The 12,703-nt window shown below is 34.6% G+C and overlaps 2 protein-coding genes and 1 non-coding gene across 3 annotated transcripts; 2 read left to right on the forward strand and 1 right to left on the reverse strand.

Moving 5' to 3' along the window:
* The first annotated feature begins 2,613 nt into the window (after positions 1-2,613).
* LOC137806093 (pyrophosphate--fructose 6-phosphate 1-phosphotransferase subunit alpha) lies at positions 2,614-8,455 on the forward strand. The gene is made up of 19 exons (XM_068606038.1): positions 2,614-2,990; positions 3,106-3,278; positions 3,370-3,482; positions 3,689-3,763; positions 4,097-4,210; positions 4,302-4,369; positions 4,576-4,659; positions 4,967-5,020; positions 5,148-5,228; positions 5,310-5,403; positions 5,479-5,552; positions 5,746-5,856; positions 5,954-5,998; positions 6,101-6,157; positions 6,600-6,704; positions 6,806-6,922; positions 7,028-7,131; positions 7,383-7,548; positions 8,053-8,455. Exons 1-19 carry the CDS (start codon positions 2,901-2,903, stop codon positions 8,179-8,181), a joined length of 1,854 nt encoding a protein of 617 aa, XP_068462139.1. The 5' UTR covers positions 2,614-2,900; the 3' UTR covers positions 8,182-8,455.
* Positions 3,964-4,044, reverse strand: TRNAL-AAG (transfer RNA leucine (anticodon AAG)). Its single transcript has one exon. It is a non-coding gene; the product is annotated as a tRNA-Leu (tRNA).
* Positions 8,456-9,140: 685 nt separating the features above from the next.
* On the forward strand, positions 9,141-12,333 carry LOC137806092 (Pentatricopeptide repeat (PPR) superfamily protein). Its single transcript, XM_068606037.2, has one exon. The coding sequence runs from the start codon at positions 9,282-9,284 to the stop codon at positions 11,268-11,270; it is 1,989 nt and encodes a 662-aa protein (XP_068462138.2). The 5' UTR covers positions 9,141-9,281; the 3' UTR covers positions 11,271-12,333.
* Positions 12,334-12,703: the final 370 nt, after the last annotated feature.

Raw genomic sequence — 12,703 nt, forward strand, 5'->3', positions numbered from 1 at the left:
GAATCTTAGTCAAAAATATATAATTAACAGATACTACTTTTTATCATAAATTATTAATAACATCTAAAGTTGGTTATCCTCATCTATAATTTTAGATATTTAATAATATAATATTTATTGTATGTTTTTTAAATCATTTCGAAAATTACAAATATTTTATATTAATATTAATATAATATTTTTTCATTATTATTATTATTATAGTAAGTTTTCGAATACTTGAAAATAAATGTCAAAATAAAAAAGAGACCAAAATTCAATGTTGCAATTTAGGTATTAAAATGTATTAAAATGGGAGTTTTAGAAAGAGAAAACATTGGAAACATATATAAAATAAAGTTTGTTGTTCTAGATGCTTTGACCATTGAAATCATTTGAAAATGAGAGATTCAACACATTTTGCTATCAAACACACACAATTTTCATTCCCTGGTTTGACAAAGAAGAACATGAATTTGTTGTCCTCTTTCGAGAAAATGCATAAAGTGGTCAAAAAAAGCACGTTTGGATTTTACCATCGACTAGAAACTCAAACATATAACTTTAATTATTGAAGTTGTAAAGTAACAGTTTAATTGAAACCTAACATGAAAGAAAATTATAAAATATGTAGTTTAAATTAGTAGGTAAATAATGTAAGTAATTTATTGGTGGGAAAAAATCATTTTAACATGTAAAGTTGTAAAATTGATTTTTTCTTCTTCTCTAATTTTGGTTTTGTTTTTGTGATATCAAATTTTGTTTTTATATCGAATCCTGATTTGATAATTAAATGAGTGATGTTTAGATTTAATTTATATAACCGATTTAAAGTATTAATTGAATCATTAAATTGTTCAAACTTAAAGATACGTGGTATTCAGATTGCTTAATTATTAAATATTTGATTAATCTATTTTGATGTTTTCAATTTTCAATTTTGATTTTTGATATCATTTTTCAATTTTTGTTTTATGTTTTTCAATTCTTAACTCCAATTAATTTGTACATGAACTGTAATAAAGATTGAATACAACTAGAATATGATTCTTCTAAGAATCGATTTAGGTTAAACTTTATATTGCAAAATTTAATGAACATTAGTCTCTTTAATTTCATGAAAGTGATAATCAATTGGGTTATGATGAAAATGTGTTTGGTTATACATTCTATGATCTTAAGGTGAATAAGTTTGTGAAAAGTTTTGATGTGAAATTTATGGAAGACTAAATCATTGATGAAGTAGAAAAATTTACAGGAATAGGGATGATGTTTGATGAAAAGATTTTAAAACACAAAACATGGTTTAAATAATACTATTTACAAAAATTATTATAAAAAACACAATTTGTTTTCATTGGTTAAAATATTTGAATTAAAAGTGAATAAAATATGAAAAATAAAAAGTATACTAAAATATACCAAAATAATAAAAAACAATAATAGTTAAACAGTGAAATATAGAATATAAAAAAAAATCTAACAAAAGAATCATAGGAGAAGAAATTTGGTGGTAAAAGTAAACACCAAATTTTACCCATTATTCCTTCTTAAGATAAGGAATCTGAATCCAAACATAGATTGCATAATGTAACCTTTTCAGATCTAAATGTCTATTCTTTTTCATCAAAACTTTTCAAAACTATAAAGTAAATTTGGTTTCTCTCTCTACTTTTTCTTCTACATGAAAAATGACAAAAGAACAACCCAGTGGGAATCAAAGTTAAGAATAAAAAACCTCAAAATTTAGAATAAAAAAATAAATAGATTATACTGAATTTCCTAAATTAGAGCTTTCGTGTTTATTTGTCTGCATTTTTACATAAAAAATAAAATATAATAGTTTTGTAAATATAAAATTTTAAAAGTTGTGTGATTATTTTAATAGTTTTGATTACATATTTATTATCAAATAATGATATTGTTTGAGTTTAATAAATACAAAACTATAGAATTGAAAATAATTTATAGAAAGTGAATGCAGATTGATCTCGCAACATCTAAATATTTATTGATATTTGTATTTGTTATACTAACGTTTCTTCAGTTCAAAGACTTTCTTTTATTATTTTTTTCTGAAAATTTGAAGTTGGAAAATATATTTTTTATTTTTAATTTTAGAAATGTCTTTTGAATGATTCTGGTAATTTTGTTTCCCAAAATTATTTCAATAGAATTCATAAGAATCTAACATGTTTGAGTTCTATGCTATTTTATCAAATCATTTAATATGGTCATTCAAACATTTTAGTACAAAAAAAAAAGTTATATATAAATATAAACACCACGAGGAATATTCTTAACCAATAACATAAATTTTAATCGTTTTTACAATTTTCAAGATTCATTTTCAGGATTTTGCATGCAAAGAAATTTGTTTTGAACCAAACATTTGCTAATTGTTTCAAAACAATTATTTTGTGTATTTGTATTTGGAAACTTATCTTTAACATTAAAAAACATAGAGATTAGTTATAATACAAAAAGTAGTGTTGGTTTAATATTTTTTACAGAAAAAAAGTTGGGGTGAAGATAAACATATCAGAAAGATGTTATGTGATCTCACCAAACTTGATTATAGTAATTTATTGAAAAAAAGAAGAAGAAAAGGAGAATTAGGAGAATATTCGAAGAGCTACATGGTAAAAAAGACCCGAATTCTGTGGGCTTGGTTGGTCAGTTCTTGTTGGATAGAGGAGTCATTTGTTTTGAAGAATCGAAGAAAAAAAAAACGAGTTTGGTAAGGGAAACTTAAAAGGGTACCCTACCTTCACCCAACTTTCATCACTCAACAACTACACCAAACAACAATAGTTACACTCAGACAGTAGCTAAAAACAACAACAACAACGTTGTTGTAGTGTCTTTGTTTCTTAGCTCACTTGTGTTCTCTCTGTTGAGGCATCAAAGAGGTTGAATCCATGGATTCTGATTATGGTATTCCCAGGGAGCTTTCAGATCTTCAAAAGATTCGGTCTTTGTATCAGCCGGAGCTTCCCCCTTGCCTGCAGGTGCTGGCTGGTTTCAGATCTTGTGGATTTCAGTGGTTGTGGGAGCAGTGGGGGTTGCCAAGTTTTGATTTTGATTTTTCATTTGGGTGATGACCCTTTTGGCTTTTTGGTGCAGGGAACCACTGTGAGGGTTGAATTTGGTGATGCCACCACCTCTGCTGACCCCACTGACGCCCTCACCATCAGCAGGGCTTTTCCTAACACCTATGGACACCCTTTGGCTCACTTTCTCAGGGCTACTGCCAAAGTCCCTGATGCTCAGATTATAACTGAGTTCCCTCCTATCAGGTCTGTTTCTGCTTATCATGTTTCTGTTTCCTGGGCATTGTTCTGAATCTGTTTTGTTATGAATCTCATAATACTGATTGTGTTGTTGTAGGGTGGGAATTGTCTTTTGTGGGAGACAATCTCCTGGAGGACACAATGTTATCTGGGGTCTCCACAATGCTCTCAAAACTCACAATTCCAACAGTGTTTTGCTTGGATTTCTTGGTAATTGAATTTAATTTGATCGATGGATCTTGAGCTTTTCTTTTTAATGAAAAAGTTGCAATCGGGTGTCTAGTTTACTTTGAATATTCCTTTATCTCATGCCATGTATCACACACAACACAAGTGTTTACATTAACCTTGAAATACTGCTGTTTCTTGGACAAATGAATAACTAGGTCTGCATTTCCTTACTCTTCCATCTGCAGGTGGTTCAGAAGGTCTGTTTGCCCAGAAAACTCTCGAGATTACTGACAGTGTTCTTTCCTCATACAAAAACCAAGGTTGGTTGTGGCAAGTCAATTTTTCGATGATAGTCATTAGTTAGTCAATTGTGTTGTTAACTCCTTATTGTTTAATTGTGGCAAGTGAAGTTGTTGATAATAGCCATTTAGTTTGTTGTTGTTAACTTCTTCTCTTCTTTCTTTTTTTTTTTGTTAACAAAAATTTAATTGTTGAGAGTGGGATTTGAACCCACGCCCATTGTTGAGAGTGGGATTTGAACCCACGCCCTTTCGGACCAGAACCTTAATCTGGCGCCTTAGACCAACTCGGCCATCTCAACTTGATGTGTTATTAACTTCTTGTCGTCTCATACTATGGTTGTTGTTTTTCAGGTGGTTATGATTTACTTGGCAGGACAAAAGATCAAATTAGGACCACTGAACAGGTTAATGCTGCGCTTGCTACATGCAACAATTTGAAACTCGACGGCCTTGTCATCATCGGAGGTATGCTTAAGCATTTGGACCTGCATGTATCATTGATTACCATTACATCCTCAGGAGAGGTTTCTAAATGCTGAAATCCATTATCGTTCAGGGGTGACATCAAACACAGATGCTGCACAACTCGCAGAAACTTTTGCTGTAGCCAACTGCCCTACAAAGGTATTTTTATTGGTTGTTTTGGATTTTGTTCATTTTCTCTTGTCCACATGGATTCAAAAGAGTAATCTTTACTGAAGCTTTATATTTGGTATTGCTTTTTATATATTCATAATCAATTAATATTTAATTTGTTTAACATTGAGCTGTTCTTTACATCATTTAATTTCGTGTCAATTTCCAATTTATCGATTAGCTGAATTCTGCAGGTGGTTGGTGTACCTGTGACTCTTAATGGAGATCTTAAAAACCAGTTTGTTGAAACCAATGTTGGTTTTGATACAATTTGTAAGGTATTTTTCTTGTATTTCTAATATAAATATTATTTTTGCATTGAAATGTGACGAAGAACAGTATACTTACTGTTCTAAATACTTTGTATAGAAAACACGATTTTATATAACTGGTAATGTTGACATTGTATATCATCTATCATAAAAAACTGATAATGGCCTAATTATTTTCCTAATGACATGGCAGTGTGTTAGGATTTTTCCCCTCTCTTCGGGGAACTTTGTTTGATAAAATGATTGCATTGCATATACTATGAAATAATGAGCAATTGAAGTACCAGTAAAATTTTACTTTCTGTTTATTCAGGTGAATTCTCAGCTCATCAGCAATGTCTGCACTGATGCACTCTCTGCAGAGAAGGTAATGAATCTAATTTATCTTGCTTTTCTTTGATATCATTGTGTGTGTATAAATTTGTATGATGTAAGCATTACTATTTTCATTAGTTTCTTTTCGAGTACCTCACTAAGTGAGTTTTCTTTTCCAGTATTATTATTTTATCCGTCTTATGGGACGCAAGGCATCACACGTTGCTTTGGAATGCACTCTCCAGTCCCATCCAAACATGGTGCGTATTACTGTCTCTCATCGTTTATGCTTATTGTGTTATAGTTCCATGTTGACAGTTATTTTTACACATTTTATGCAGGTAATTCTTGGTGAGGAGGTTGCTGCTTCAAAGCTGACCCTTTTTGAAATAACAAAACAGATTACTGATGCAGTTCAGACTAGGGCGGAGCAAGGTTTGAACAATCTGAATTGCTTCTCTATATATGTGTGTATTGAGATCTAATGTCACATTCCTTTGTTTTTCTCAGACAAATACCATGGAGTAATCCTCCTTCCAGAAGGGCTGATAGAGAGCATTCCTGAGGTGTATGCGCTCTTGAAGGTAAAAACACCTCTTTCTCGATAGTCAAGCTCCACCTAAGCGCAAAGCAGAATGATATCTATCAAGTCTACATTGTAGACTGTTGAAGCATCAGAAAATGACAGTTTCTGTCATTGCTTTTATATATTAGCTTTGCAATTTTCCTCTCAGGTGGTATCTAATCTGTTCCTTCCAATACCTTTTTGTACCTCAGGAAATTCATGGCTTACTCAGACAAGGTGTTGTTGTTGACAAGATATCTTCTCAGCTTTCACCATGGGCATCTGCTCTATTTGAATTTTTGCCACCCTTTATTAGGAGACAGGTAAACTCATTTATCATGCTGAACACCGGCGCAACTTGTGTCAATTTAGTTCTAAAGAGTGTGATAGAAAATCTGACTTTGGTCTTTAATGCTGCAGTTGCTCCTTTACCCTGAATCCGATGACTCAGCACAGTTATCACAGGTAATAATCAAAGAATATACTTTGCTCTTTATATGAATTGATAGGGAATTTCAGATTCCATCATTCATGTCTCTGTTTTTTCTTCTTTGTAATGATTTGCAGATTGAGACTGAGAAATTACTAGCATATCTTGTGGAAGAAGAGATCAACAAGCGCCTGGTATGGTCACTCAATCTCTGTTTCATTCTCTCTCCAATGCCCCTTTTGCTGGACTCATTGGCATTTTTTGCACTTCTAATGATTATTATCATGAGTTTATTTGTTTGTGATGCATAGTATGATTTAGATAGGCAATCCGGTCTATCGTTCATATGCTCCGTCAGAATCTACCACGGATCTATTTTTTTTATTCCTTTTCTATTCCTGATTATTTATGAAATAAGAACATTTTCTGATACATCAAATGGTGGGTCATTTTTGCAATATACTAATTTTGTTTGAAAATCATCATGATGGGTCAGCTATGTGTCAGTTATTTATGAATGCTATAATCTTGAGCCATTACTTTATATGATTACTATCCTGATTAGTGTCATTTTGTTGATGGTCTGAAAAGCATTCTAGAGCTAGCTTTAAAATGTTTTCTTGTTCCTTTTGACAGAAAGAAGGCACATACAAGGGAAAGAAGTTCAATTCCATTTGCCACTTTTTTGGTTATCAAGCTCGTGGATCTCTACCTTCAAAATTTGACTGTGATTACGCATATGTATGTTGATTCAGTAATCTTCCTTTGTTTATTAGCTCTTATAGTCAATATCTTCTGTAAGTGTTTCCCACTATTGTTAATAACCTTTGATATCATTGCAGGTCCTTGGACACATCTGCTACCATATACTGGCCGCAGGTCTTAATGGATACATGGCAACTCTAACTAACCTCAAGAATCCTGTAAACAAGTGGCGATGTGGAGCTGCTCCAATCGCAGTATGTCATTCTTACCATTATTTTTCTTGTATTATGATAGCTTTGTATATATCTCTTTGCTTTCCATGGTAGAGACTTATCTATTTTGCTTCTGGTGAACTTTAGTCTATGATGACTGTGAAGAGATGGTCGCCAAATCCAGGAGCCACATCAATTGGAAAACCTGCTATTCATCCAGCTACCGTGGACTTGAGAGGCAAAGCTTATGAGTAAGTTTTCTTGTCACGTTGTGTGATGCATGTGTGCATATACCTTTATATGGAATACAAGACTTCGGCTAGAGATTTTATTTGCAAAAATCAGTAAAGTTATGTACTTGATTTAACAATTCTCAACACCCTGAGGTGGATTATTTGGTTTGGTAGTAGTAGTAACTACCACTTGTTTTCTTTCACCTCAGCTTGCTTGGTAGTGTTTCTATTAAGGGCATTCTCTGATGCATGATATTTCTTGATTGCAGGCTGTTGAGAAAAAATGCAGAAAGCTTTCTCATGGACGATATTTACAGAAATCCAGGTCCACTTCAATTTGATGGTCCTGGTGCAGATTCCAAGGTCATAACCCTTTCTGTTGAAGACCAGGACTACATGGGCCGCATTAAGAAGCTTCAGGAGTACCTTGAACAGGTCTTGCCAATTAAACTCTTTCATCATAAGACAAAATTTTACACCAAAAAATCTCTATGATCATTGCTACCATTTTATGGAATGAGGAAGTTAACTCTTGATCCACATGTTTTGTTGGTACGAGGCATAACATTGTTAAGAGAGTTTAATTTGTATGCTGCATCACTCTAAAAACTCAGACTATCGACCAGTCAGAAAACATCATATGACATTATGGTAGTATCATGAACTATGAGGTTCAAACACACCTTTTAAATTGTGGGTAGCACAATTCCAACAAAATTTTAAAAAGAACAACTACATTAATTTTCTAAAAACTCAAATTTATTGTATGAGTTTTTGTAATGATTATAAAAATAAGGAACAAATCTTTTAGAACCTGCCATAACAAACATCATTTTGTCAAATAACCGAGACATACAAATCCTCATTGTAAGTATCACTGTCTATGCTACATAGATCATGAAAGATAAAACTATTTTCTCATTCTGATGAAAATTTCAGGTTCGAACTATTGTAAAGCCAGGATGCCCTCAGGAGGTTTTGAAGGCGGCTCTGAGTGTGATGGCTTCAGTGACTGAAGTTCTGGCAGCCATGTCAACCACTTCTTCTAACAGCCTGTCAGCCCTTTGAGAGTTGCAGATGGAAGTTGTATTCTTTTCCAAAATTTTCAGGCCTAAGGTTTTAGTTTCTACATTTTATAGACATGGAAGTAGTTTTTGATTGGAAATAAGAGTTAGATCCGACATGGTGCATGTCAAGGTGAGATTATACTGTAGTCAAAGTTTTGGCTGTGTTCCCCCAACTGGGTCATTTTTTTTTGCTTTTTCAAGACACAGAGAGTTCATTCCATGTGACAATGTTTGATAATTTAGCTTGGTGCTTGAGGTTGTTACTGTTATCATCATCATCATCATTCATTGTTCTTCCTGGGACATCTCTTTTTTGATATTCCAAACTTTTGTACCTCAGTCAAATTTCCTAGCCCTTTAAATTCTCGCATTCAGAAATAGCACGTGATTTATGACACGTGGCATGCAGAACTTTGCATCTGCCACAAACACGTGGAAAATGCTGTGCTTTTTTTCAACAGGAATTGATACCATTAATGTTGACCAACTTTCCTAATACTTATGCAACTTTCAACTTTCTACCATAGAAGAAGATTAAGAACACAAGTTTAAATTACCTTATATACTTTTCTTTTGATAAATTATGAGAGGGTTACAGAAAAGTTTTTCAATATTAAAATGTTTACATAATTGTAATTTTTGTTCCCAAATTTACAGTTTTGGTTTCTTATAAAAGGGAATTTTTATTATTGGGTGTATGTATTTCTATTTTATTTTTAATTATATTTTAAAGCTAAAAAATAGAAAACAAAAAGACATGATCTAAATAGTAAACGTAATTGCACCCGTATCTTAATAACATAACATATTATAAATTATTCACATATTTATAAAAGAAAATCAGAAATATCATGCAATTTCTTATAAATTTGCCCAGTAGTTATGTCTAAGATGACAAAATAACTACGTAAAATTATAAAAAATAAAAATAAAAATAAGGAATAAAAAGTATATTTGCATTAAATAAAGTTATTAAAATGAAAAAGAAATAGTTGCAGGAACAGAGTAACAATTGGTGCTCTCACTGATAGTATCTCTGATCTCCGGTTCGCATTCAGTTCTCTACGGTTCCTTCGATTTCATTAACCCGAAAACAATACAATGTACTTGAAAGATTGTTATTCCCTCTTACTAAAACATCGCAAACCGTCAATCCCCTTCGTGCTCCCCACGCGCCACCTCGAACCACCACCCTCCTCCTCCATCCCCGATCCCCACGTCGTCCAAGCGCTTCGCCGCGAGCCCGACGTCACGCGCGCGCTCCAATACTTCCAACACGTGGTCACTTCCACGGCCTTCAAACACACACCCGTAACCTACCACATCATGATCGAGAAGCTCGGAAGAAGCAACGTCGAAATCGACAGCATTCACTATCTCCTTCAGCAGATGAAAATCGAAGGCGTTCCCTGTTCCGAGGACTTGTTCATATGCGTTTTGAACTCTTACAAGCGAGCCGGGTTGGGAGAGCGGGCTTTGAAGTTGTTCTACAGGATCAAGGAGTTTGGGTGTAAGCCCACTGTGAAAATTTACAACCACTTGCTCGATGCGCTTGTTGGTGAAGCGGAAAACAGGTTTCAGGCCATTGGGGCTGTTTATGAGAACATGAAGGGTGAAGGGTTGGAGCCTAATGTGTTCACTTACAATATTCTTTTGAAGGCACTGTGTAAAAATGGGAAGGTGGATAGTGCCTGCAAGCTGCTTGAGGAAATGTCCAAGAGAGGGTGTGTCCCGGATAAGGTCAGTTACACGACGCTTGTGGCGGGGATGTGTAGTGATGGTCGGGTGGATGAGGCGAGAGAGGTGGTCAAGAGATTTGGGGTTGAGAGTGTGGTGTCAGTTTGCAATGCTTTGGTTTGTGGATTGTGCAAGGAGGGGAGAATTGGGGAGGTGTTTGGTTTGGTAAGTGAGATGGTGGAGAAGGGGGTTGATCCTGATGTTGTGACTTATTCTAGTGTTATTAGTTGGCTTTCGGATGTTGGGGAGGTTGAGTTGTCGCTAGCGGTTTTGGGTCAGATGGTGAGGAGAGGTTGCCGTGCGAATGTTCACACGTTTAGTTCTTTGATGAAAGGGCATTTCTTTGGAGGGAGAGTGGGGGAGGCGGTTGGGTTGTGGAGGTTTATGGTTTTGGAGGGGGTTCGGCCGAATGTTGTTGCATACAACACGCTGTTGTATGGCCTGTGCTGCAATGGGAATGTGGATGAGGCTGTGGTGGTTTGTGATCGGATGGAGAAGGATTGGTTTTGCAGGCCGAATGTGACCACATATAGTACACTTGTTCATGGGTTTGCGAAGGCTGGCGATTTGCAGGGCGCTTCTGAAATGTGGAATAGAATGGTAAATTGTGGGGTTCGACCTAATGTGGTGGTGTACACCTCCATGGTGGATGTTCTGTGTAAGAATTCTATGTTTGACCAGGCTTATCGGCTTATTGACAATATGGTTGCTGATGGTTGTTCTCCGACTGTTGTTACATTCAACACGTTTATCAAGGGCTTGTGTCGTGGTGGGAGAGTGCAATGGGCTTTGCGTGTGGTTGATCAGATGCAGAGTTATGGGTGTTTTCCTGATATAAGATCCTATAACGAATTGTTGGATGGGCTGTTTAGTGCGAATGGTTTTAGAGAAGCTTGCGAGCTTATTACAGATTTGGAAGAGAGGAAGGTGGAGCTAAATTCTGTCACTTACAACACTGTTATGTATGGATTTTCTAGTCATGGAATGCAGGAATCTGTTTTCCAGGTTTTGGGGAGAATGTTGGTAACTGGCGTGAAGCCAGATGCTATTACGGTTAATATAGTTATTTATGCATACTCCAAGCTGGGTAAGGTTAGAACTGCCATCCAGCTTTTGGATAGAATAACAGCGGGAAAGGAATTCTGTTCCGACATAATAGCACACACTAGCCTTTTGTGGGGCATATGCAATTGGTTAGGCATTGAAGAGGCAGTTGTGTATCTAAATAAAATGATAAATAGAGGAATATCTCCCAACATTGTCACTTGGAATGTGTTGGTACGAGGCTTCTTTAACAAATTGGGTCATATTGGACCAATCCGCATCTTGGATGATATCTTGGGAAATGGATAAAATATATATGATTTTTCAGCTTCTTCTGAGGTAAAATATTGGCCTTCAGATATTTTCAACCATATGCAACAGATGACCATGTCACTGTACGGTGTACACCTAGTTTAGAGCAGGAGCAAGTGGGTAGAATGAATGTGATAGGAAAGAACACTTGGTGAGATATCTTATGTTTGGATCCCAGAAACTGGTTCTGAATTTTGAGGGATAGAGACAACAAAAAACAGAGAAAGGAATGGAAAACGAAAGTTTAGACAGTATCCATTAAATTATAGATAAAGAACCGAAGGAGAAGTTTCTCCTTACAGGGGGGTTTCCTCTTTCTACAGCAGAGTTGAAGCTCAGTTTTCCAATTTATGATAATTCTGAGATTTCTCCCTCTTCTGCCTTCTCCTCTTTAAACTAATTCTGAAAGATGAGGAATCCAGTGTGGATAGGCTAGTTCACTAGTTATCAGTGAAGCCATCAGTGAAAACAGGTGGAGTGAAAACGGATGCACTTGTTGCATTCAACAATTTGAAACTATGCTTATGCATCTTGGAACTACACGTATGTGTTTATTGTGTATGACACTACTATTAGTTGGAAGGCTGGTTCATAAAAGGTAATGACAACAACTAAAATTGAGTACATTACCACGACAAAAGTGATGAAGGAAACCTTATGGGTGAAAGGTCTAGGTCGAAGAGCTACGGGTGTAAAACCAGGTTGTCACAGTCTATTGCGATAAAAACATCTTTATCAGTTTCAAGAACCAATATCACAACATCTTGATACAGAATTTCAAGAACCAAATCTACCATATGAAAGAACGAAACACATTGATATGAAGTAAGTGTAGCTTATTTAGATTAGTCTCAAACAAGGTGAAGATTTGTTGAAAATTGGTTATGTAAAATTTAATCATCCATCTAAAGTCTAATAATAGTATCCTGTGTGATGGAGTGGGTTTTGAAGACTTATGTGGGAGTGAAAGAGTATATTGTATCACCAACTATTTGTTTTTTCTTGTGATAAAAGGGAAACAGAAAGATGTTCAATTTTTAATAAAACAATATTACGACTACATGATAGAAAAAATATATGATTCAAAATCACACACCATGCTTAGGTTGAAATAGCTGTCTCAAATTAGACTACCATTAAAAAAGGCATACAAATATCTATCAGCTTGCATAACAAGAAATTTATACATAACTAATTTCAAGAATAATAATACTCATTTCATCCTTAACAGTAACTTTCATTCTTATATCCCTTATTTCAAAAATTCTTATTTTAATTTAAAAATTATACTTAGAATTAGTTTATATCGTAAAGACAGAGATATATTGAGGTACTTCTGGAAAATAAAAATCGTACATAATAAGAACATTGGATAAAATTTTAAAAAGAAATCATATTGTAAATAACTCCTCGGAGAAATTGGTTTTTGA

This window comes from Phaseolus vulgaris, chromosome 3 (genome assembly GCF_051622355.1).
Source record: "Phaseolus vulgaris cultivar YP4 chromosome 3, ASM5162235v1, whole genome shotgun sequence".
In the NCBI taxonomy this organism is placed as follows: Eukaryota; Viridiplantae; Streptophyta; class Magnoliopsida; order Fabales; family Fabaceae; genus Phaseolus; species Phaseolus vulgaris.